General features: G+C 49.3%; 1 protein-coding gene across 1 annotated transcript in view; it reads right to left on the bottom strand.

Moving 5' to 3' along the window:
* The window catches only part of LOC146808624 (NACHT, LRR and PYD domains-containing protein 12-like), a 730950-nt gene that overhangs the window by 638300 nt on the left and 65237 nt on the right, over nucleotides 1-27413 (bottom strand). The window contains exon 2 of the mRNA XM_085623648.1: nucleotides 20620-20933. Within this exon, the coding sequence (XP_085479774.1) occupies nucleotides 20620-20911 (292 nt within the window). The 5' untranslated portion in view covers nucleotides 20912-20933. The remainder of the gene's footprint in view (nucleotides 1-20619; nucleotides 20934-27413) is intronic.

Raw genomic sequence — 27413 nt, 5'->3', positions numbered from 1 at the left:
TGATCTACCTCCAAGTAGAGGGTATACAACTATCTTGGTGGTAGTTGATTTGCTATCCAAAATGGCCCATTTTATTCCTCTCAAAGGAATTCCCCGAGCCACTGACCTAACTGACATCTTCATAGACAACGTGGTGAAGTTACATGGGTTACCCTCAGTCATCGTGTCAGACAGAGACCCTCAATTTATCTCCAAATTCTGGCAAGAACACTTCATATAGATCACAGGCTCTCATCAGCTTCCCATCCGCAAACAGATGGAAAAACAGAAAGGACAAACCAGACTCTCGAACAGCTTTTAAGATGTTTATTGAGTACTGTAACCAGTGAATGGAGTAAAGCCCTTCCTTTAGCTGAGTTCGCCTACAATAATGCCACACATTCCGCTTCAAAACTTTCCCCTTTCTTTTTTGTGACAGGGCAACACCCAAAGTTTCTCCCTTTACATTTCCCTCCTGAAATGCTAAACATACCTGCAGTACATGAACATCACAAGACCCTTAAATCCATATGGGAATAAGCCACAAGAGAATTACTAGCAACCAAACAACGCATGAAAGCACAGGCAGATAAACATAGACGCCCTGCTCCTGTCTACTCTGAGGGAGATCAAGTATGGTTATCCACGAAGAATCTCCGATTAACAGGACCACGTAAATTCTGGCCAAGATATAAATGTCCTTTTCCCATAACACAGGTAATTAATCCAGTAGCCATGAAACTCGATCTCCCGAAAGACATGCACATACATCCTGTTTTTCAGATTTCCCTTCTCAATCCCTTCATACCCCCTTCCAGTCCGGAACCTCCACCCCCTCCCATCCCTGTGAATGGGGAACTAGAGTTTGAAGTCAGGCGCATCGTTGATTCTCGAAGACATCGAGGAAGGATACAATACCTCATAGATTGGGTAGGATATTCTCCCGAAGATAGAACATGGGAACCAGCAGAGAATGTACATGCCCCAGTCTTAGTCAGGAGATTCCACGCATTAAATCCCTCCAAACCCAGACCTGTGATTAGACCGTTAGGGGGGAGAACTGTCAGAAGTCGAGCTTCTTGTACCCTTTCTATCTCCACTTAGCAGACGAAACTAGAATCCCTTGTAAGACAGAGTGCGTTGTATGCCTTCCCATGCTGCAGTGCGACAGGTCAGGTGACTGCTATCGGCATATAGGCGGCCTGTTCCTACTCACGAGTGCTTGGCCTTGTTTGCCTGTTTGAGGACCACGCCCCCACCCCTGTTCCGTGCCTGGACCCTTCCCGTAATGGCCGCGCGTCATTTTTCTGGCTGGATTGATTTAGCGGAACCAAGTCGTAGGAACGTGAAGACTCTACCTGCGTTGATGGGTTTGTGAGACCGGAGTTCCTGGGAATCGTACTTTGTCTCTCTCACGGACACGGGGTACTTTTGCCGACAGCGTGGAGAAGCGCTGATGAACGTCTCCTGCTACTTTGTATCACGCCAACTCCCGAACGCGCCGGAAATGCGCTAAGTGATCTGTCTCGGGTTGCCAGCGCAGGTAAGCGCTATCGAACCCCTCACAACTGGAAAGTGGTTAATCTGGAGGATAGAGACTCGTGCTAAACTAAATACTGCTGTGCTCATTATTGTGATCCCGCCGCTTCATATAAACATTCATATCCGGAGTTGAGGACCCGGAGCCGCGCTCTGCCCAGCGTTCTATTTGCTTTTCTTGTGGGTCAAAGACTGTGCAGCATATAGCGGCTAAAGAAAAGACTGTGATTAATATTGACTGGAGAACCCCTAAAACAGCGCATTGTAAGACGCTGTGTTCCTACTTCATTAGGTGGGAAGGATATTATTTATAAAAACTCTCATCGTGATTTTGGTCTGCCCTCCTCCCACGGAATACACGGTGAGGCGCAGATTCCTTTATTTGGATTAAGTCCTCATTTCCTTTCAAGTGAAGAGACCTTCTGTCCGCTTTCTACAGTTCTTGGTTCTGTGAGTATGGGAAGGCATAGAATGTAAATAAGGCATTGGTATATTTGACAAGGGGATAGGATATGATTTCTGTGTTGTTTTATGTCTCCTTGTAGGAACCCTGCTGCCCTTGACCTGACTCCCTGGTAGAAGACCTGGTGGTCCTTTCAGGTCTCTTCGCTCTTTGGGAGTCTACATCTTCCTGTAGGGTGTTTCTATACATACAAGGGATTGGACTCTGGGAGAGCGAAAGACACTATCTTCGCTCCCGTGGATATTGGACTCTCTGTCATTGGAACAAGAACCGTACACATTTCACTTGTACAAAACCATTGAAAATCCTCCGTTATAGTTAGTTCAGTTAACTATAACTCGCGAGCCCACAATCCACTGCTGATGATGTCACATATTACATCATTCATGACATGGTCAGTGACATCACTGATGACATCTCAAATGACATCACTGATGACATCACTGATGACATCATCTAGTAGATGTAATATGTGACGTCATCAGCAGTGGATTGCGGGCGCGCGAGTTATAGTTAGCTGACTATAACAGCCCTAAAATCTATGTTTTTTTCAGGGAATATATATATATAATACTGTAATACCAGATTTCACTTGCCATAGCACCAGACTGCATGCACAGCAGTTGCCACAGCACTAGATTGCAACCACATCACTCCATTGCACCCAAAACACTTGCCACAGCACTAGCTATAAACCCACAGCACTTGCCCTGGCACTGAATGGTATCAATATCATTCACCAGATATAATCCCACATCATCAGGTATAACCCCACCACACCAGATAATCATATAACCCCCACGCCCCATGGTGGCACAAGATATAAACCCACTGCTTTATCCTACCTTTGCCTAATTTCTTACAGCTTTTTTTCCCTTTCCCCCGTATTGCCTACTTTCCCTCATTTTCATTTTCACTGCTTCTTGTTTTTTCCTCAAAAGCTCTGTGCGCAGGGTAGCATTTCTAAACTATCCATTGAATGCCTGAAGAAGCAAACTATGACATACAGCCAGGATTGGATTTGGAATCAGGCTGCAGCAGGTCGGTCGGGGGCCAAAAAGCGCTAAGAGGCAGTCAGAGCCACTGCCAGTGAGTGAACGGGGCCTGTTGTGCAGAGTGTGCTGCAGCTCACGACACAGATGCTGCGGCTCCTGCTCTGAACTCCTCCATCTTTCGGATGCGCAAGCCTGCACAGTGTCCACTATGCTGCGGGCTAGGGCCGGGAAAGGTGGGACCATGATTAGTTTGACTCAGGAGTTGGGACACCGTAAGGCGGTTCTTATTGGTAGCGCTCATCTACCAATGACAGTGCTGCCGGACTGCAGTGGTGGGCTGAGGTTGCACTGTCATTGGTAGTAGGGCGCTACGCTACTACCAGTGAGAGTCTCATTGGTAGCGTAGCGCTCAGCTACCAATGACAGTCAGTAGGCTACTACTACTGGTACCTGCTTGCCGCCAGGAGGTCCCACCCGCCATGCCCAGGTCTGTCGCAGACAGTTTTTGCTGCAATGTTGCCAAGGCACCCGCTACTACAATAGTGCTAGTGACCGTAACACTACGGCGGGTGGCAGCCATAGCATTATGCTGCACTGCACTGTCTGTAAATCCACCAGGCCGCTCCTGCCATCTGCCACTGCCAGAGTGACTGAGTGATCAGGGGTGGCGGAGGGGGCAAGCACACCCCTTTGCCCCCCTTTGTGGACGCCCATGCTTTAAGCCAATGAGGAAGTCAAGAAGCTGCAAGCAGGAACAGAGGAGGATGACCCTGAGGGGGACCTGCGTCTGAATGAGGATGATGAACAGGATCCAGAGGAGAACCCTGAGCTGCAGGAAGGATCCCTCCTGACCCCAGGAGGAGAATCGGTTGCCGCGGATCGCAGAATTGTTGGCAATTTTGCATTCTCCGTGGAACGTGAAATTACCCAAATTCCGCAAGATTTCACGGGGTCAGTTCTACAAGGCTAACTTGCTTCAAAATGCCCATCCTGCATACATTATACCTGGTGCAGGTATAATGGGTGGCGCAGGGGTTTACAAATTGCCGCATCTACCTAGATGCGTCACTTTGTAAATATGACGCAACATGACGCATTTTTTACGCCACTGGTGCGTTACAAAGAGTGGCAAACCGGTGGCGCAAAAGTGACGCAAGGGCTCATAAATAAGCCCCCTTGCATATTCTCTGTTTGACGCCAGGAAGGACTGAAGCTTCCTGGGTAAGACTTTGTTGTCCTTATCTTTGCACTTAGAGCACTCGTGCCCGATCATTCCAGTTGATTTCTCTTACATTGACCTATAAACCATGGTGTTAGTATAAGCAACGGTAAGGAAGGACCTTTAGTGAATCCGCTTGGGAGCACCTTATCAGAGCCCTGAAAGATTGAAGAGATATTGTTGCTGAAAGGAAGCAATTATTCAACATTCAGATGTGCAAGGAAAAAAGTTTAATTGAAGGTTCTGTTGAGAGTAGTATCAATTGTCCACAATGTGGACAAGAAGAGCCTGGAAGCGAATGTTCCCACTGGAACTTAATATGGTGTTAACTTGAGTAGAAATCTCTGTACAGTAATAAATGAATGTAGTTATCAATAAGGAAGTTGGACTCTAATAACCATCTTTCTCTGTTTCTCAGTAACAGTTAGCCCCCTCCCAAATCCAGAAGCAGATTCAATCCTTAGTACTCAGCCGCGAGTCAACCTACCACAAACTGTAGGTGGATGTAGCTATGAGTTAAGATGCACCGATGGAGGAACGCACAGTGATGGCTTCTACTGTTGCCACAGGATCAATTCTCTACTGTCCCATCCTAATGCCCCTCCCCTGCCTTAACCAGGTCTGTTGATTAGTCACTTCATGGCTGCTGCTCGAAGGTGTGGGCGGGTGCCGTACCAATCTGTTCCACGAAATCATCGGAGAGTGTGTAAGTGGAGTTTTACACCATGAAGAAACTACAGAAGATTATGGCCAGGTTGATCCATCACAGGGCCTGATGCAGTTCGAACCTACGTGGCTGGGGTTCCAAGATCCATGCCCCATGATGGCTTCTGCTACATTTAAACCTTCACAAAGAGACTTCTATTCATTCCAACCCCTCATCTCTCCTCTTACCCTACTCACTGGTGCACTGTACATAACATAACATGAATTTGTAAAGCCCACGTTCACCTGTAGTTATTGAATAACAGATGTTTATTGTTACCCAATGGTACTCATTTTATCAACCTCAGATGGATGAAAGGCTGAGTGAACCCGCCGGGATTTTGAACCTGTGACCATGAGGTCGAACACCTACCCCTGCAGTGGACACATTAGTCCATTGGGCCACCAGACACCTTCTCCAATTAGTAACAACCTTGCAGTTCAGCCAGCGCACCTTATTCTTGTCACCATAAGTTGACAGTCCTTCATCCGTAGATTCCCATGCCCTGGTTAACTGGGGGTAACAAAGGTGTGTCCCTCTACATCAGACCCTTGGTAGATATCCATACCAAAAAATCAGTCGTAGAGTGGATCACTGGTCCTGGGAAACCAGGGTATTGCATGGTTAGTACTATGTACTATTTAAGAAACCCTCATTCACGTTTAGTTTGGAATCGAGATTAGCGGTATATCTTGATTCTCCGCTAGATGTGGTATTTAACGTGATCGCATAATCATTGGGTTAATCCAATGCTTCCTCCACCCGGAGGCTTTTACCACTGGTAATCACAGTAGTGATCGTGAATCAAAAAGAGTGAAGTGATTGTGGTGAAGAAAAAAAGTTGTTTAAAAATCTCGTAAAGCCAGTAGATTTCTTTATTGGTACTGGATTCGGGATAAGTTAAAAAAGAGTATTCTAGTTGTGCACGTATCTGACTTATTATGGTCAAGTGCACTTTTTAAAAACTGTGTCCAAAAAAGGTCGACATGTTTCAGCCCTCGTCAGCCCCTAGGGGTCAAGCGGGCTTTCTTCAGGACCTGGTGCAAAACAGAGTAGCCCAAACTACGGGCACCCTTGTGGATGTGCGGGAAACTTATTTCCTTCTTGGATGCACATTCAATCTAAAGCCAATGGGATAAAATGTTTGTGGGGGGGGAGGGAAAAGAAGAAAGAAAGAAAAAACACAAAAATCATTGTGAATCCATTCACTATATGCAATCATAAAATGGCAAAACTTTGTTTGTGTGAGACCCCCAGATGGGGAAACTCCTGGTATGGCAAAGTTCGTCCCTCCTTTACTTGTAAGAAACAGACCCTGTTCACAATCCATTTTGTCATATTCCCAAATGAGTGATAGACCGAATCTCCAAGCAACACCTCATTATCAACATACGATGTGTATGCTCTGTACTCCCCTATAAGCAGTTCAGGCTAAGGGGTCGAGAGAATAACACCTCTGGACGTTTACTGAGGGTGACTGGGATCTAGGTCATCACTTGGGACCACATTGTAAATCAAAAATGAGTCTGGGCTCATTCGAAAGTTTTGTCAATAAAGTATTCGGTCAATGAAACTTGTTCAGACAGACTACGCTAAGCGGTACGATAATGTGGGCTCTAAAAGATAATAGCCCTCTAGTATGAATCAGAACTTAGAATATGAACTAATACAATGCATTATTCTGTTCATGTCAATGGCTTCTAGTCGCGAAAGTGAGTAAAACACAAGACAAGGTGAAAAATGTCATGGTTACCTGGTCTCCTTCGTTACAGGCCACAACGGGTACTCTAGGGGGGTCGCTTCACGCTCTAATGATGTTAGAAGAAAAGGCAGTGCTTCAAAAGAAAGTAATCTTGGCAATACGTTACGTTTTTGTGCTCTCGGTTTGTGCTCTCGGCGCTCTCGATCTCCTGCCATTACCTCTTTGGCGTCGGTCTGTGACCAGTGCTGACTCTGCCTCCTAGGACCCGGTGAAGACATAGGTTCCGGGTCGGCTTGTTCTTATGAAGGCAGAGTGGTCATAGACATGGAGAAGAGACTTGGAAAGGAGATTCGCTCGTTTACCCACTAATATGTAATGCAGAACTCGATTGGAAATTGCCTAATTCTTACGTTCATAGTTCGAGGATGGTATTTTCAAATTATTAAAAAAAGGTAGTTTTGCCATGGATAATCAGTGTTATGGTATATACGGTACCTATTAGGCCCTTGGAGCCGTAAAGCATCTAGTCGGTACAGAAGTAATTTGTGATCTCTTGACAGTGGTGAATGGGCGGAGTGGCTGCATTGGTCAGAATTCTCTGAGCTTTAAAGCATCTAGTGGCTAAGTAGGTCATTAGCACAATTATGTACTATTGCCAGTGGACAGATAGGGCCGCATTGGTCAGTGCCCATATTTGCAATGTCAGTCTCATTTCTTCAGGCCCAAGTTTGTGGGTATGACGTCTCTGTCGGTAGACAAGTCATTTGCGATCTCTTTACTGTGGTAAAGGAACGAAGTGGCTGCATTGGTCAGAGTTCTCTGAGCTGCAAAGCATCTAGTGGGAAAAGAATTCTTATTTGCACAACTCTGTTCTGTGACAAGTGGACGGATCGGGCCGCATTAGTCAGTGCCCATATTGACAATGTTCATCTTGTTTCTTGACCGTAGGAATGTCGGTTTCGAAATGATGCTAGATTTCCCAGAATACTCCGTATTGACGGACGTTAATCTCTCATGTGTTCTTAAGGCTGAGCCATGGGATATTGTCGTTCAGTCCTCGTCTGTGTGTCTGGAGACGATATACCCATCTTTGTTCCTTTTCGAACAGTATCTTTTCGGCATTGGAGTTTTTAAAGGCTAAAGTCTCTAAAATGACCCATTGCAGATCATCCACTGTGTGTCTTTGCTCTATGAAGTGGCAACTCATCTTCGTGGTCATTTTTTTGCATTTCACATTGCTTCTATGTTCACATAGTCTCGTTTTGGCTTTTCGTGTGGTCATGCCAATGTATCTTAAACTGCAAGGACATGTAATCATGTAGATTACATGGGTGGTATTGCAGTTTGTAAAGAAGGTTACAACCAACAATGTACAGATCTTCTCAGCGACACCAAATTCTACCAAGTGATCACTATTGATCCTACCCCACGCCTACAGAATACGATTGCTTTAATGGTCGATGAAGCAGAGACCAATAACTGGATTTCAAAATCAGAAGCAGACTTCCTACTGACCAAATCCCCCCGGATGCCGTACTTCTATTCCCTTCCCAAAATCCATAAGGAAAAACGACCACCACCAGGTCGACCTATTGTTTCGGGAATAGGGTCTATCCTTGAACCATTATCGCAATTTGCTGATTACTATCTAAAACCATTAGTACAGCAGACCGCCACCTACCTGAGGGATACGAAAAATCTTTTGAACCTTCTCCAGAACCTACAATTTTCTGAGGACAGGATGCTTTTGGTTGGTCTAGACGTTGAAAGCTTATATACAAGCTTGCCCCAACAGAAGACCCTAGAGACCCTAGAGACGCTTCTATTCAACCAACAATGGGAGCACAAAACACCGCGACACTTTGTACTAGAATGCTGCAGATTAGCATTAACTGAGAACCACTTCCAATACAATAAAACTATATACAAACAGTGCCACGGAACATCTATGGGGAGCACCTTTGCGCCTAGTGTGGCAGGGCTGTATGTCAGTGACTTTGAGACGAACCATATTTTTGACACTTCGAACACTTTTCGAAACAAAATAGTTTTTTGGAAACGCTACATCGATTATGTGCTCCTTATATGGGAAGGGGATAGAGATTCCCTGACTGAATTTCACCATTGGCTGAACGAAAGAGATGTGTGGTTAAAATTCACATATACAGCGAGTTCAAACAGTCTGGACTTCCTTGATGTCACTATATTCATCAAGAACAATACAATACACACAAAGACGTTCTTTAAGTCAACCGCCAAGAATAGTCTCTTGTCCTACAAAAGCTTTCACCCACGCCCATTAAGAGACAATCTTCCTTATGGGCAATTCCTTAGGTTAAGACGTAATTGTAGTGAGATGAGAGACTACAAACGTCAAGCCAAGGACCTCAGTGAAAAACTCCATTCAAGAGACTACCCAGTCAAGACCATTGAAAAATGCCAAAAGAGGGCCAAGAATCAACAGAGAGAAGCACTACTCGAAACCATCACAAAAGAACCAACACCAGATCTCATCACCTGTGTCAGTACCTACAGTACGGTTTCCAATAACATCAAGAAAATCGTAAATAAAAACTGGAAGATCCTCACCTCTGGATCTCTGAAATGGCCTAAACCAAGGTTCTCGAACAGAAGGACTAGGAACCTAAAAGATCTACTCGTCCACACAAGACCTCCAGAGAAAACTATCAATGAAATCCCACGAGGTCCATGGAACAACTCACCCATAACAGGACACTTTCCATGTGGCACCTGTTCAGTATGTCACCTAACTAAAGCAACCAAAACATTGCAATTACTACCTGATTTAAAATGGACAATCAGAACACATACAAACTGCAATACCACCCATGTAATCTACATGATTACATGTCCTTGCAGTTTAAGATACATTGGCATGACCACACGAAAAGCCAAAACGAGACTATGTGAACATAGAAGCAATGTGAAATGCAAAAAAATGACCACGAAGATGAGTTGCCACTTCATAGAGCAAGGACACACAGTGGATGATCTGCAATGGGTCATTTTAGAGACTCTAGCCTTTAAAAACTCCAATGCCGAAAAGATACTGTTCGAAAAGGAACAAAGATGGGTATATCGTCTCCAGACACACAGACGAGGACTGAACGACAATATCCCATGGCTCAGCCTTAAGAACACATGAGAGATTAACGTCCGTCAATACGGAGTATTCTGGGAAATCTAGCATCATTTCGAAACCGACATTCCTACGGTCAAGAAACAAGATGAACATTGTCAATATGGGCACTGACTAATGCGGCCCGATCCGTCCACTTGTCACAGAACAGAGTTGTGCAAATAAGAATTCTTTTCCCACTAGATGCTTTGCAGCTCAGAGAACTCTGACCAATGCAGCCACTTCGTTCCTTTACCACAGTAAAGAGATCGCAAATGACTTGTCTACCGACTAGATGCTTTGCCGCACAGAGACGTCATACCCACAAACTTGGGCCTGAAGAAATGAGACTGACATTGCAAATATGGGCACTGACCAATGCGGCCCTATCTGTCCACTGGCAATAGTACATAATTGTGCTAATGACCTACTTAGCCACTAGATGCTTTAAAGCTCAGAGAATTCTGACCAATGCAGCCACTCCGCCCATTCACCACTGTCAAGAGATCACAAATGACTTCTGTACCGACTAGATACTTTACGGCTCCAAGGGCCTAATAGGTACCGTATATACCATAACACTGATTATCCATGGCAAAACTACCTTTTTTTAATAATTTGAAAATACCATCCTCGAATTATGAACGTAAGAATTAGGCGATTTCCAATCGAGTTCTGCATTACATATTAGTGGGTAAACGAGCGAATCTCCTTTCCAAGTCTCTTCTCCATGTCTATGACCACTCTGCCTTCATAAGAACTAGCCGACCCGGAACCTATGTCTTCACCGGGTCCTAGGAGGCAGAGTCAGCACTGGTCACAGACCGACGCCAAAGAGGTAATGGCAGGAGATCGAGAGCGCCGAGAGCACAAACCGAGAGCACAAAAACGTAACGTATTGCCAAGATTACTTTCTTTTGAAGCACTGCCTTTTCTTCTAACATCATTAAGTTTAAAACGTTTTTTATTGAGACAAAACAAACCATGGGGGAGGGGGATAGGAGGCAGGATACATGGAATACAGTCAAAGAAGAAGGGATGCATCTCCAGAGGGTTGGCAATAGGTGGCGCGGTGGCTCAGGGAAGAACACAGTAACTGAACGCTAGAATTACAAGCTGTGGAGTCCCACGCGCGTATCCGACACCCCAAAGCTGAGCAAGAGCATCCCCCCCCATCAACACCTTAACAGAACACAATCCCCCCCCTCCCATCCCCCCTCCTCCCAGTAACAAAACAACAACACTCCCCCCTCCCCCCCGTCCTATGGTCCCGCATCAAAGTAGCCCTAACCAGGAAGCCCCGCTCCCCCCCCCCTCCCCGGGGGTCCCCATCTCACATGTAAGCTAGTCCGCCGGGGTCACCGGCGGCCTCAGCCTGAGAAGCCTAAGGTACCTCGGGCAGGTGAGCTCCCGGAATTCAGTGGACAGCAGCGCTAGAAAGGGTTGCCATAGCTCTTCAAATTGGTCTATCTCCCCCGCAACCGCAAGCGACAGCTTCTCCATCCCCAGCACATGCCAGAGCCTATGCAGCCAACCGGTGATGGAGGGGACGGTGGATGTGCGCCAGTGGATCAGAATGTTCTGAACCGCAGACCCCAGCGCTATTGCAATCTGCCTACCCCTGCGGGACTTCAGTGGGTACATTAGGTCATTGGGGAGGCCCAGCAGGACATACGCCGGGAGTCGCGGCAGCTCTATCCCAAAGTGCTCATCCACCTCGTCCAAGACTTCTTTCCAGTAGGCGGTCAGCACTGGGCAATCCCATAGAATGTGTGTAAGGGTACCTTCCTGCCCGCAGCTCCGCCAGCACCCCTTGTCAGTGTGTTTATGCATTTCATACAGTCTCTCCGGGGTGTAGTACCAGTATGTGGACACCTTAGTGAATGTCTCCGTAAGGCCCGTGTGATATGCAGAGTGCCGAGCCCGATACGCAATTTTGTCCCATTCCCTGTGGCTGAGTGTCCTACCCAATTCCCTGTGCCAGCGCTCCCTCCCCGGGTTGTAGTAGTGAAACGGCGGGGGTTGTAGGTGTTTGTACAGATCAGTGATCAGTTTAGCGTCGGAGGTCCGAGTAGCCAACCACCGCTCGTACGGTGTAATTGGACGGGCAGCGGTGGCACGCACCTGAGGCTGGAGGGCCCAATGCCGAACTTGCATGTAGCGCAATCTGTCCAGCTCCGTCAGGCCGAACTCCTGGCGGAGTTGCTGAAAAGGAACCACGCCTTCCGGGCCATAGATCTGGAAGAGTGCCCTGCAGCCCGCCCGTACCCAGTGGGAGAAAACCCCCGGCTCCATCCCTGGGGAGAAGTCCGGGTTGCCCGTAATGGGCGTAAGCGGCGAAGGGAAGGTGGTGAGGCCCCGGGTCTCGCAGACCGCGTCCCACACACGCAGGGGGACCCGCGTAACAAAGGAAGCGTAAAGATTAGGGGGGCGATGCGTGCGGCGCAAGAATGGAACCTCTTGTAAGGTGCGGCCCGCCACTGCCTGGTCTTGGAAGAGCCAATGTTTGTCGGACTCCCACCTGCTCCACTCCACCAGATAGCGAAGCTGTGCCGCCTGAAAGTACTTACGGAGGTCCGGAATGCCGAGACCCCCCGCTTCCGGAGCAAGCGTGGAGAGGACCCTCTTCATGCGTGGCCTGCGGCCCTGCCAGACAAAGCGGGAGATGTCAGCCTGCATTTGTCGGATCCAGCCCACCGGGGGTTGGAGCGGAAGGGCTCGGAAAAGATATAGTATCTGGGGCAGCACCGTCATTTTGACCGCCGCGATTCGCCCCAGCCAGGACAGCAAGCCTTTGTTCCATCGGCCAAGCTCGTCCTTGATCTTCCTGCTGAGGGAGGCATAATTGGCCGTAACCATCTCCGATAATGTAGGCGCCAGCAGAATCCCCAGATACGGCACCGTGGACGAGGACCACTGCATGGGGAAGAGCCGTTGAAGATCCCTCCTGGTTTCCGCAGCCAGGGATACGTCTAATGCCATCGACTTGCTCATATTCATTTTGAAGCCGGCCACCCCCGCAAAGGCGTCCAACTCTCGGAGGCAAGCAGGCAGCGACCTCCTAGGGTCGTCCAAAGTCAGCAGGACGTCATCCGCGTAGAGACTGACGGTGTGGACGTACTGGCCCATCCGGACCCCGACAGCATCCGGATTATTACGGATCCTCTGAGCAAACGGCTCCATGTAGAGGGCAAACAGGAGCGGCGAGAGAGGGCAGCCCTGCCGCGTGCCGCGCTCGATGGCGAAGCCACCAGAGCTACACCCGTTTACCCGCACCGACGCTGAAGGATGCTTATAGCAATTAAATACCATGGTGCGGAACTTATCGCCGATTCCCAGTTTTTTGAGGACCCGCTCAAGATACGCCCAGTGAACTCTGTCGAAGGCCTTCTCCGCATCAACGGACAACAACATCCGCTCCCCCGAGATCCTTGAGGCCTTCTCCAGAACATGCGTCACCCTCTTGGTGTTGTCAACCGTCTGTCTACCGGGCACAAAACCAGCCTGGTCCGCCTCCACCAGGTCGGGGAGGTGTGGACCCAGCCTGGATGCGAGAATCCCCGTGTACAACTTGAGGTCGACATTTAGGAGCGAGATGGGCCGGTACGAGCCGCAGAGGGCCCGGTCCTTCCCAGGCTTCGGGATTACCGCGACCATCGCCCTCAGGAGATCCGGAGGGATGGCTCCCGGTTCGGAGAAAGAGTTAAACAGCCGCGTAAGAACAGGGGCCACGGTCGTGCAAAAAGTCTTGTAGAATAGAGACGTGTACCCGTCCGGGCCCGGGGCCTTGCCATGTTTCAGCCGCGCGATAGCCGAAACCACTTCCTCCACATGGATGTCCCGCTCCAGGTGGTCAGCCTGAGCCGGGTCCAGCACCGGGAGGGTCACCGACTCCAAATAGCTATCGGCATCCCGTGGCGAGGAGGGCTCCTCAGCATACAGCGCCTCGTAGAAGCCGCGGGAAGTCTCCGCTACCTCCGCGTCCCCGGAGACAACCCCCCCATCCGCACCCACCAGTTCTTTCACCACGCTGCGCTGTTGCGCGACCCGAAGCCGGTGTGCTAGGAGCTTGCCACATCTGTCCCCCCCAGTGTAGTAGGCATGTTTCAAGCGTAAGGCGGCGTACTCCGCCCTATCAAGATCCAGAGCGGAGAGGAGCTTCCTCGCTGCCTTCAACTGCCTCCATACTCTCGGCGCTCCCGTACGGCGGTGGACCTGCTCAAGCTCCCGGACTTGAGCTGTCAACTCATCCCTCTTCAGTTGCCGCTCCTTATTCTCGGCTGCAGAGATAGAGATGAATTCCCCCCGTAGGACGGCCTTCAGTGCCGCCCACTGTGTCGCCTGCGAAGTGTCAGTGTTGCTGTTGTGAGTGAGATAGTCCTGTATGACCTCCCCGACGCGTTGTACCACCGATTTTTTGTGTAGAAGTGTGTCCCGGAGGCGCCACGCCCCCCGAGAGGGGGAGGCCGCCGGCCACCGGAAAACGCCGGTGACTGGAGAGTGGTCAGACAGGGTCAGGACCCCGATGTCCGCCGCCGTGGCAGCGGCACGCATCGGTCCACTCACCAGGAGGTAGTCCAGCCGTGAGTAGGTGCGGTGTGCGTGCGAGAAGAAAGAGTAGTCCCTATCCGTGGGGTGCAGGGAGCGCCAGAGATCGTGCAAGTCCATTTCCGCAATCCGGGCCTTCCCAGCCTGGGACAGTTCCCCCGTCTGCGGAAAGCGTTGCGCCGATCTGTCCATCCCAGAGTCAAAGACAATGTTGAGGTCTCCGCCCAAGATAACGTGTCGGTCTGGGGAAGCAGTGACATCCACCAGCGCGGAATCTAGGAAGCGCTCTTGATGCTCGTTTGGGCTATAAACGGAGCCAACCGTAAATGCTATGCCTCCCAGGCGCATGCGATACGCAAGGAGCCTCCCCTTCTGTTCAGCACACTTATGCAACACCTCCCCCCGAAAGGAGCTCGCTAGGAGAATGGCCACCCCCGCCGTCTTGTTCGCTGCCGAGGAAAAGAACTGGGTGGGGAACTTAGCAGAGCGCATCCTATGGCAGTCTCGGGGCAATAAGTGTGTCTCCTGCAAAAGGCAGATGTCCGCCTGCGTCCCCTCCAGCAACGACAGGATCGCTCTGCGCTTCACCGGGTTATTCAGACCCTGAACATTAAGGGTCACTACCTTTAGGCCCGGCATTCCTCGCAGGGATCGGGAGCGCCATGCAATGGATAGGGAATCAGCGGGTGGGGCGCGCGGGGCCGCAGCGCGGGACAAGCCAAAACAAAGCGGGCGTAGACAACATCGGACGGGACCTTCCCAACCCCAAAACAACCCCCTCCCCCACCCAAAACCCAACCTCGGCAACTAGCCATCCCCAAACTCAAACACCCCATAGTCTCAGTCAAGCCCCAAAACGGGCAAGTCCGTAGAAAAGAGCAAAGTGGACGTCCAGCCACTCACCTCCCCCCGCTCCCCCCAACCCCCCCGCCCCGTGCCAAGCATGTTAAGAAGCTAAAGACATCTCCCCCCGGAGTGTGTGTTAGGCCGTCAAGGCCACGCTAGATGAGCCGGTCGAGTCCACGGCCGCCGCCCTCAGGGCGTCAGCCCTGTCCGCCCTAATGGTAGGGGAGTCCGGGCGCCCTGCGCTGGTCGCTGAGCGCCGCCTCGTTGACCTCCGCCGATTCCGTCCCTCCGAGGACCTCCACGACGGCGTAGCTCCCTCCTCCTCCGCTGCCGTGAGCCCCAGGACACCACAAATGTCTTGCAAGGAGCGTAGCTGGTGTAATACTCCGTTCCACCGAAAAATCAGGCGGAAGGGGTGACCCCAAGAGTACGGCGTCTCATGCTCGCGCAGAAAGTCAGTGGCAATCCTAAAGGACCTGCGTTTCTGCAGAGTGATGGCGGAGAGGTCCTGGTAAAGCGCCACCGGCCGATCCCGAAAGGTCAGGGGCTGTTTCCTGCGGGCTTCAGCCATGATACGCTCCTTTAATGGAAAGTCGGGCAGGAAGGCCAGAATGTCCGGTGGGGGTGCCGATGGCTGGCGCTGACGGCCAACCCTATGCGCCCTGTCGATGCTGATGGGAAAGTCCGCGGCCTCCCCCAGGATCTCTCGGAACAGGGCCCGCAAGTAGTCCCCCAGATCGGACCCCTCATCCGCAGTCGGCACGCCACGCACTCGGATGTTGTTCCTCCGAGATCTGTTCTCAAGGTCCTCAGAGTGGGCCTGGAGCTCCACACACTGTTCCCGGAGGCGAAGAACGTCCTGCTGGAAATGGACTATCTCCTCCGCTCGCTGGTGGCCCTCCGTCTCCGCCGCTTCCACACGCTCACCTAGGCCCTCCACTTCTCTGCGCACTTCTCGGACCTCGCTGGCCACCTCCCGCTTCAGTGTCTGGAAGTCCTCCCTGAGGGAGCTAAACAGTTCCTCCATAAAGGCCCTCGTGACAGGTGGCTCCCCTCCAGTCACATCTGCCGGAGCCCGGGAGGGCCCCGGTGAGGGCTGTGTCCTGTCCCGCAGGTGTTGGGCCCTGCCAAGCATGTCCGGCAGAGTACGGTCCCCTTTCTTCGGGCCTCCTTTTCCAGACATCGCCAGCGCCGCAGTCGGGCACCGATCCAGGCGCCCCAGGGATGCTCAGCCGCCGGCAAGCACTCGGCCCGGGTATCCCCCACAAGTGAGGTCGCTGCGTCACAGGTGACAAAATGGCGGCCTAGTCCGGTCACCGTCAGCCGCAGGAGCTAGCGTGAGACAACCAAGGGGGCCGCAGCGGAGGGGTCCCAACAGCTCATCCCTCCGGTAGTCAATCCAGCAATAACGGGAGGTCGCCCGCAGCCAGCAGCCAGGACTCCAGCGGAGGCCGCCACCACCGCTCCTTCGGGGACAAAATGGCGGCCGGGCGGAGCAAGCCAAAACGACTAGGCCCGGCGACACCTCCGGGGCCTCCGAGGCACCCCGCAGTAAAATAAGTGCCACCACCGGCCCCCGATTGTCACGCGCAGGGGGCCAGATGATCCGACCCCATCAGAGAGTCCGCCGTACCTCGGCTAGGGGTCAGGGCTTCCGCAATGCAAGGTGTCGCCATCACCAGTCCGAGTGCCGGGGCACCCGTCCCAAGCCTTCCACACCGTCGGGCCCCTTCCCGCCAGGCTCCTTCAGTCACCGTCGAGCGGCGGGCAGATCCCCTCCAGACCGCAACTTTCAGCACCAGGCCCAACCGAGGCGTCCGGACAGCTCTCCAATACGCTCCGCCCCTCGGGCTCGCCGCCGTCGTCCTGTGATCTCGGGCGAACTTTTGGGGGGGTTCCCCCGGGGCGATCCGAACCAAAACAGCACCGGTGTATGCCCCTGATGTTCCGCCACGTTCCTCTCCCGCGCTGAGCCTCAGCGGGGGGAGAGAAGCATAAGAAAAGGGCTTTAGCTTGGCCGGGCCGGAGGAGCTACGGGAGGAAGCGTCCGCTCACCCCGCCATCTTGGCCACGCCCCCTTCTAACATCATTAGAGCGTGAAGCGACCCCCCTAGAGTACCCGTTGTGGCCTGTAACGAAGGAGACCAGGTAACCATGACATTTTTCACCTTGTCTTGTGTTTTACTCACTTTCGCGACTAGAAGCCATTGACATGAACAGAATAATGCATTGTATTAGTTCATATTCTAAGTTCTGATTCATACTAGAGGGCTATTATCTTTTAGAGCCCACATTATCGTACCGCTTAGCGTAGTCTGTCTGAACAAGTTTCATTGACCGAATACTTTATTGACAAAACTTTCGAATGAGCCCAGACTCATTTTTGATTTACAATGTGGTCCCAAGTGATGACCTAGATCCCAGTCACCCTCAGTAAACGTCCAGAGGTGTTATTCTCTCGACCCCTTAGCCTGAACTGCTTATAGGGGAGTACAGAGCATACACATCGTATGTTGATAATGAGGTGTTGCTTGGAGATTCGGTCTATCACTCATTTGGGAATATGACAAAATGGATTGTGAACAGGGTCTGTTTCTTACAAGTAAAGGAGGGACGAACTTTGCCATACCAGGAGTTTCCCCATCTGGGGGTCTCACACAAACAAAGTTTTGCCATTTTATGATTGCATATAGTGAATGGATTCACAATGATTTTTGTGTTTTTTCTTTCTTTCTTCTTTTCCCTCCCCCCCCACAAACATTTTATCCCATTGGCTTTAGATTGAATGTGCATCCAAAAAGGAAATAAGTTTCCCGCACATCCACAAGGGTGCCCGTAGTTTGGGCTACTCTGTTTTGCACCAGGTCCTGAAGAAAGCCCGCTTGACCCCTAGGGGCTGACGAGGGCTGAAACATGTCGACCTTTTTTGGACACAGTTTTTAAAAAGTGCACTTGACCATAATAAGTCAGATACGTGCACAACTAGAATACTCTTTTTAACTTATCCCGAATCCAGTACCAATAAAGAAATCTACTGGCTTTACGAGATTTTTAAACAACTTTTTTTCTTCACCACAATCACTTCACTCTTTTTGATTCACGATCACTACTGTGATTACCAGTGGTAAAAGCCTCCGGGTGGAGGAAGCATTGGATTAACCCAATGATTATGCGATCACGTTAAATACCACATCTAGCGGAGAATCAAGATATACCGCTAATCTCGATCCCAAACTAAACGTGAATGAGGGTTTCTTAAATAGTACATAGTACTAACCATGCAATACCCTGGTTTCCCAGGACCAGTGATCCACTCTACGACTGATTTTTTGATATATTGAGACAAGGAAGCTGAGTGGATCTAAGCCCTTCTTTCTCCCTCCAAATTGATTTTTGGATATCCATACCAGACAGATGGATTCTATTTCTGATACCCTGTTCACTTAACGTTAACGACTGGACCTCATCCTCTTTTTATGATTCAGAGAGCCCTGAGGAAGCCCCTGAGGTACAGCCATACAGGGGCGAAACCCGTGTGCTCTGGCCCCAGTCCAGCAGGATGAACATGTGGAAGGTACATCCACTAACAGCAACAACAAGAGCCTACATGTTTGGATATTAGTGTGTGAAATAATATAAAAACGTCGACCTGCTCAAGCCTTCTCTGTTTTCCTCAACTGAAGAGGGATAAACTAACAACACCCTCATACTTGATAAGCAAGAAAGCCTTTATATTATAACAATTACTGTTACATGTGGTCAGTATTTATGCTTTTGAATATATAACATTTCACTTATTTCTTTACGTCATATTTGTTTTATTTATTCACTTATATCATGGGGTAGGGCTTACCAATACAGTCAGAACTAATTTTTACGGGGGAACAAATTTTTACCGGAGGCGAACTTGGAGGGGGTCGCGCTGCCACTACTGACCTCACAGTACTGCAGGAGCCCTGACGCTGTGGTCGCCCACGCCGCCGAGCAGCTGACATCGCTCGGCCGCGGAGTGGGGCGGACTACAGTTCCCAGCCTGCCTCGGGACACCGGCCACTTCCTGGTTGCCGCGCCTGGAGGCGCCTAAAAGCAGGCAGCTCCCATAGAGGAGCGGGGAACGAATTTTTACCGGAGGCGAACTTGGAGGGTGTCGCGCTGCCACTACTGACCTCACAGTACTGCAGGAGCCCTGACGCTGTGGTCGCCCCCGACGCCGAGCAGCTGACATCGCTCGGCCGCGGAGTGGGGCGGACTACAGTTCCCAGCCTGCCTCGGGACACCGCCCACTTCCTGGTTGCCGCGCCTGGAGGCGCCTAAAAGCAGGCAGCTCCCATAGAGGAGCGGTGAACGAATTTTTACCGGAGGCGAACTTGGAGGGGGTCGCGCTGCCACTACTGACCTCACAGTACTGCAGGAGCCCTGACGCTGTGGTCGCCCACGCCGCCGAGCAGCTGACATCGCTCGGCCGCGGAGTGGGGCGGACTACAGTTCCCAGCCTGCCTCGGGACACCGCCCACTTCCTGGTTGCCGCGCCTGGAGGCGCCTAAAAGCAGGCAGCTCCCATAGAGGAGCGGGGAACGAATTTTTACCGGAGGCGAACTTGGAGGGTGTCGCGCTGCCACTACTGACCTCACAGTACTGCAGGAGCCCTGACGCTGTGGTCGCCCCCGACGCCGAGCAGCTGACATCGCTCGGCCGCGGAGTGGGGCGGACTACAGTTCCCAGCCTGCCTCGGGACACCGCCCACTTCCTGGTTGCCGCGCCTGGAGGCGCTTAAAAGCAGGCAGCTCCCATAGAGGAGCAGGGAACGAATACAGTCATATTAAAGGTAGGGCCTGGGATCAAAAACTCCAGTGTACAGAGCAACCTACTGGGACGCAAGGACCAGACACTTACAAATGCCAGGCACACGTAACATGCATGTCCCATTCCAGGACAACACAGAGGGATGTGTCCAGACACACAAGCCTAGGTGTAAATACTATTTCAGGTAAACAGTTGTGTGAATTTTCTGTCTGTCCAGCCATTGGCCAAATGGTACACAATCTCTGCTATTAACCTGGCCGATGGCTAATTAACAGCAAAATGTCACCCTAGTGACTAACAAAATAGCCCCCCTTCTTCACTCTCCATGTATCTTTTCCTCCCATTGAAATGTTGTGCTCTCGTGAGGTGAGGAGTTACAAACACATTGTACACAAATAGATGAAACAAGAAAACAGTGCATATCACAACCACAAACATGACACAACAGGTGAGCAGTCTTTTTTTTGGGGGGGTGGTGGTTCTGCAGCTCTAATTTGCATATAGGACAAATAAAAGAACTGCTACAAAGAACTGCAGTGAGTGCACAGAGCCAGACTTCCTCTGAATATGGAATTTCAGAATACTTGCTGCCAATCAAATTCATCCTTTTTTAAATTCAAAGTTGAACAAGAATGCATGGCTGAGCTCCAAGGTCCACAGTACAACATCCGGGTACTTACATCTCTGTGCTGCAGGTTCAAGTTCTTCCACAAGGTCCTTTCTGGGAATTTTCTCCAGTACATGTTGTGTGATCTCGAGGGCCCTTCGGTCACAGTAATGTTCGATCATAGTGTTCGTGGTGTCCAAGTGATCCGCATCTTCAAGGCGTGATCTTGGGATCTTTTCCTGTCCAAGTTCCACAGCAGAGTCTTGGAGGCGAACTTTGAATTCCTTGAACTCTTTGCCAGTTAGTTCTTCTAAACAACGATAGATCACATCCCTGGCTATCTCTGGGCTGCTTCCATGGGCCATTATACAGCATGAACATCAGTGCCTGCAATGAAAAATGCATCATTCAGGTGAATGCAGCTGAGATCTGTCACACAGTCTATGTTATGCAGTTCTGATTAGATTTATGATAATATGCGCCCCTGTGTATGGCGTCGGAGGCCTGGAAATCTTATATCCTTCCACATAAATACAGAGACCGCCCATATTCAGAGCCTTACATTTATTGATTGAGCAGTGGCATACTGGTAACCCTAAATAGAGTGACAGAGCCCCCCTAATCAGAGCCTTACATTTATCAACGGAGACCTGACCTACTTTTACACTTGAGATACTAACAGAGACCACCATATTCAGAGCTTTACATGATGCCACAAAGCCCTGGCATATTCACAGACTTACATTTATCGATGGAGCACTGACACACTCAGACTCTTGATTTACTAAGAGAGACTGCCACATACTAAGCCTTGAGTAGAGGGATAGAGCTATCCCATGTTCCAAGCCTTGAGTAGAGTGACAGAGCCATCCCAACGTTCAGGGCCTTGAGTACAGTGAGAGAGCCCTGCCATGATCAGCGTTTTGAGTAGAGCGATAGAACCCTCCCACATTGACAGCCTTGAGTAGAGCAATAGAGCCCTGCCACATACAGAGCCTTGAGTAGAGCGATAGAGCCCTGCCATGGTCAGACCCTTGAGTAGAGCGATAGAACCCTCCCACATTGACAGCCTTGAGTAGAGCAATAGAGTTATGCCATATTCAGACCCTTGAGTAGAGCGATAGAGCCCTCATACGTTCAGAGTCTTGAGTAGAGCGATAGAGCCCTCCTAAATTGAGAGCCTTGAGTAGAGCAATAGAGCTATGCCATATTCAGACCCTTGAGTAGAGCGATACAGCCCTGCCACATACAGAGCATTGAGTAGAGGGATAGAGCCATCCCATGTTCCGAGCGTTGATTAGAGTGACAGAGCCCTGTCATGTTCAGAGCTTTGAGTACAGCAATAGAGCCCTGCTATGTTCAGAGCTTTGAGTAGAGTGATCGAGCCCTGCCATATTCAGAGGCTTCAATAGAGTGATAGAGCCCTGCCTTGTTCAGAGCTTTGAGCACAGCCATAGAGCCCTCCCATATACAGGGCCTTTGTTATGTTATGTTATGTTATAATACTTTTATAAAGCGCACAGCTACCCAACAAGGGTTTCCCAGCGCTGAAACCTGACATAAAAAGACTGGCGCACTCAGACAAAAGAAGGCAATTTAAGAAGCTGATTATTGGTCAAACAGCCAAGTCTTAAGGAACTTGCGGAAAACCAAAAACGACGGCTCATTACGGAGTGCTATTGGAAGAGAGTTCCAAAGCACAGGTCCGAGATAGGCAAAAGAGCGGCCGCCCATTCTTTTCAGCTTGATAAAAGGCACCATGTATTTAACTTGGGTAGCAGAACGAAGCACACAAGAGGGCAAATAAGGGTGCACTAAACTTTGAAGATATTTAGGGGATGAGCCCGATTTAATTTTGTGCATATAGCACAAGGCTTTAAACTTCACTCTGCTACCAATCTTGAGCCAATGTAGATTATGCAAAGCGCTTGAAGTAGAAGAGTGCTTGGACAGCAAACAAAGCAACCTAGCAGCTGAGTTTTGCACCACTTGTAATTTCTGGGTGACCTCCCTATTTACACCCAAATAGAAAACATTACAGTAATCTAGTCGCGAAGTCACGAGGGCCTGGATAACCATTCGCCATTAGTTGGCAGGGTATGCTCAGACGTGAGTCCCTTGCTCACTTTGCCACTGGATTCAAGCAAGCCTGGCTGAAGACGGCTGAAATGCCAGAAACCGGTCCTAGGAAGCCTTTTTTCGGTCCAGGGAAGGCATGGCTTGGCAGTTCGGGCTGAACTGTTTCCATGAGGCACAGGGTCAGACTGATTTGCATTTGGCCATGTCTGAACTGGGGTGGCAGAGTGGGCCAAAGAACGGTGATGGATCAAACCCAGATCTGCTGACTGGGTGTGAGTGTTTGATTGGTTCTGATGCTCCGTCCATCACCACCCCCTTTTGTACCGCTTTGTTCTCCATAAGTTGGCAGGGTATGCTCAGACGTGAGTCCCTTGCTCACTTTGCCACTGGATTCAAGCAAGCCTGGCTGACGACGGCTGAAATGCCAGAAACCGGTCCTAGGAAGCTTGTTTCCGGTCCAGGGAAGGCATGGCTTGGCAGTTCGGGCTGGACTGTTCCCATGAGGCACAGGGTCAGACTGATTTGCATATGGCCATGTCTGAACTGGGGTGGCAGAGTGGGCCAAAGAATGGTGATGGATCAAACCCAGATCTGCTGACTGGGTGTGAGTGTTTGATTGGTTCTGATGCTCCGTCCATCACCACCCCCTTTTGTACCGTAACGTTTTTTTGGGTACACATAGGGAGCATCCACATGATTTTTTTAACCATTTGAAAATGGTATAACAGGTGGCGGCTACTTTTACCACCTGTTGTTTCATGGATAGGCCGTCATCAATCAAAACTCCCAGGTTGCGAACACATTTAGAGGGCTTAGGTGGAACTCCCATTTCACACGGCCAATGAAGAGGGCCCCAGAGATCTTTATTCTTCCCTAAAATAAGGAGCTCGGTCTTATCGCCATTAAGCTTAAGGAAGTTGCTCTGCATCCATAAAGCAATATTCCTTAAACCCATCTGAAGTTTAGATGAACCATGGCTCTGTCCAGAGGAAAGGGAAAAAACAATCTGAGTATCATCTGCATAGGAGAACAAACAGAGACCTGCTTCTTCTGCTATGATAGTCAAAGGTTTAACATAAAGATTAAAAAGAATGGGACTCAAAATAGAGCCCTGGGGCACACCATAAGAAGATGGGTAGGTTTTAGACATAGCTTTAGAAGAAAAAACTTGAAAGGTCCGTTTCGTAAGAAAAGAAGCGAGCCAATTAAGAGCAGTGCCGATGATACAAGAATCCTGTAGAATTTTTAGGAGTACAGTATGGGACACCGTATCGAATGCAGCGCTCAGATCAAGCAAGATGAGAGCTACGGTGTCCCCGACATCCAAATGCTGCCGCAACAGCTCTGAAACTCCGAGCAAAGTAGATTCCGTAGAGAAGCCAGCTCGGAAACCCGATTGAGAGGGGTGAAGAAGATTAGTTGAATCTACAAACAGTGTGAGTTGTTGATTAATGTGTCTTTCCAAAATGTTGGAATAAATGGGAAGCAGGGAGATAGGTCTAAAATTGGACAGCTGCGATGGGTCAGCTCCAGCTTTTTTCAAAAGAGGAAGCACCATCGCATGCTTCCAATCAGAAGGCACAACAGCCTCCAAAATTGAGGCATTCAGCAATTGCATAATAAGAAATAAAGATGAAGAATCCAGCTGCTGCAGCACAGAAACTGGCATCAAATCACGGGGAGATCCTGATTTGATTCCATTTAAAATTTTTCCAAAGGAAGTAATATCAAGAAGTGACCAGGCTTCCAGAATCGTAGGACTACCATTCATATGAGCAGATTCTGGCCGGCAAAACGTAGGATTTGATACTACAGTCTGATTATTTTGTAGACCAGAATAGATTAATTTGACTTTGTCCACAAAGAAGTTTGCCAGGTTATTGCACTGTTGTTCGTCAAGCGTGGGTGGACGTGCCTGCGTATCTGAGCCCGCAAGTTTTTTTACTGTACTAAACAATGTGCAGGAACAATTTCCAGTATTAGAAATGGTCTGCGATACGTAGGACTTTCTGGCCAAATTACAATGGGCATGGTAGTGTTTTAAGGCTAATTTGTAGTTTAGCTTGGAATCCTGTGAGTAATTTCTCCTCCAATTCCTTTCCAGAGCCTTACATTTAGTTTATTCTATTTTTAGTTCCTCTGTAAACCAGGGAGCAGGAGAACGATGATTAAAAGGTTTTTTTGTAGTTAGCGGAAGACAATGTTCAACTGAGTTTGAAATCCATTCATGTATCAAATTTGAAGATTGAGTTGAAACATATGAAATAATAAGTGCCTTTTCGTTAAGAGTCTTATTAAAAAATTCAAGATCCAGTTTGCTCCAGTTCCGAGTTCTATAAGGCTCTCTCACAGGGGCGGTGAGGAGGGACTTAGAAAAGATACACTGACATTTTTGAGCAAAATGATCCGACCAGCACAGGGGAAGAGCAGGATCACAATGAATATTAAGTAAATTGGAGAAAATGGGATCGAGTAAGTGTCCTGCAACATGCGTAGGGCCGCTATTACTAAGTAGAAGATTTAAGGCAGCTAAATCTGTAATTAAAGTACCGCTAATCATACAATTTGAGCTTTCAAGGTGTAAATTAAAATCACCTAATATCGTAAAATTTGATGCTTTAAGAAGATAAGGTGCAATTAATTCAGGGAGAAGTTGGGCCCAAGAATTAGGGGAGCCTGGTGGACGATAAACAAGAATACCAGAAAATGTCATTTTAGGAGACAGTAAAATTTTAAATATTGCTGCTTCCGAGCTAGGAATGGCTAAATCCTCAAATTTACATTGATAGGATTTCTCATAAATAATTGCGATTCCACCTCCTCTTCCATTTTCCCTGTCTCTTCTAGCTATAGCATAGTTCGCTGGTAGTGCTACGGCTACATCAGGGCTTGAGCTAGAATGCAGCCAGGTTTCGGTAAGAAAAATCGTATCCGGGCGCTCATTTATAAGAAAGTCATAAATGTCCGATTTATGCTTAGCCAATGACCGGCAGAACATATTCCAAAAAGTAAAAGTTTTTATAGTAGTATCCTCGCCCAACAACAGCATAGGCCCTTTGAGTAGAGTGATCGAGCCCTGCCATGTTCAGAGCTTTGAGAACAGCAATAAAGCCCTACCATATCCAGGGCCTTTGAGTAGAGTGATCGAGCCCTGCCATGTTCAGACCTTTGAGTACAGCGATAAAGCCCTCCCATACTCCGGGCCTTGAGTAGAACAATAGATCCCTCCCATATTCAGAGCCTTGAGTTGAGCAAAAGAGCCCACCCACATTCAGAGCCTTGAGTAGAGCGAAAGAGCCCTGGTAAGTTCAAAGCTTTGAGTAGAGCGATAGAGGCCTGCCACGTTCAGACCCTTGAGTAGAGCGATAGAGCCCTGCCCTGTTCAGACTCTTGAGTAGAGCGATAGAGCCCTGCCATGTTCAGACCCTTGAGTAGAGCGATAGAGCCCTGCCCTGTTCAGAGCTTTGAGTAGAGCGATAGAGCCCTGCCATGTTCATGTTCAGACCCTTGAGTAGAGCGATAGAGCCCTGCCACGTTCAGACCCTTGAGTAGAGCGATAGAGCACTACCAATTTCAGAGCCTTGAGTAGAACCATAGAGCCCTGCCATGTTCAGAGCTTTGAGTAGAGCGATAGAGCCCTACCACATTCAGAGCCTTGAGTAGAGTGATAGAGCCCTGCCACATTCAGAGCCTTGAGTAGATTGATAGAGCCCTGCCACGCTCAGAGCCTTGAGGAGAGCTATCGAGCCTTGCCACGTTCAGAGCTTTGTATAGAGTGATAGAGCACTGCCATGTTCAGCGCTTTGCATAGAGCGATAGAGCCCTGCCACGTGCAGAGCCTTGAGTAGAGCAATCAAGCCTTGTAATGTTTGGAGCTTTGAGCGGTAGGAAGTTCATGGAACAAGGATGCTGCCTGTGTCTGTGGGTACCCAGAAAGCCATTTCATTTCCTGATCAAGAGTGGAATATAGAATTCTTCACAGCATCCCTGGATCCTTTGTAGTGCACCAGACTCTGGATGTGGAGGGAGGAGAGAGTGAACCCCTATGAAGTGTAGGGACCTCCCCACCATAATCTTTCCTGTTCCCAGGATGTGTTACCTTCAGCAGAGTGAGAGTGAGGAGGCCTCTCCATATTTTATTCCTCTGTTTTGGGTCTCTCTGGCAGGGTTCTCCCAACTCCACCGCACCTTCCTCCTGACAATGCAAGATGAAAACTATGGGCCCGATTCACAGAACTAACTTAAGACAAAATCCTAAACTTACTACCATTTTGGTATTCACAGAAGGCACTTACTCATTTTGGTATTCACAGAAGGCACTTACTCATTTCGGTATTCACAGAAGTTAGGACTCCTAACTTTAGGACTCCTAAATGCCTTCTGTGAACACCGAAAGTCTTAAAATTAGGATTTTTCTCAATTTAGTAGTCCTAAGTCTAAACTACTACTAAACTGAGAAAATCCTAATTTTAAGAGTAAAAGGAGATACAAAGATCACAATCGTCAGTTGGCATAAAAGGACTCAGTACTAAACAATGTGCTCCATGCCCCTTGTCAGAGGCGCAACTAGAGCCAAATTTCGGGGGGGGCTAAGCAAAAATTTCGGGTGGGGTTGAGGGGCTCATTTATGCACTTATATGTCACTTTTGCGCCACCGGTGCGTCACTTTTTGTGACGCACCAGTGGCGTAAAACATGCGCCATGATGCGCCATATTTACAAAGTGGCGCATCTACCTAGATGCGTCACTTTGTAAACCCCTGCGCTACATTATACCTGCGTCAGGTAT

Source organism: Triturus cristatus, chromosome 8, assembly GCF_964204655.1.
Source record: "Triturus cristatus chromosome 8, aTriCri1.1, whole genome shotgun sequence".
NCBI classification, from domain to species: Eukaryota; Metazoa; Chordata; class Amphibia; order Caudata; family Salamandridae; genus Triturus; species Triturus cristatus.
Note: the sequence above shows the minus strand (reverse complement) of the source record. Positions and strands in the feature narration are given on the sequence as shown.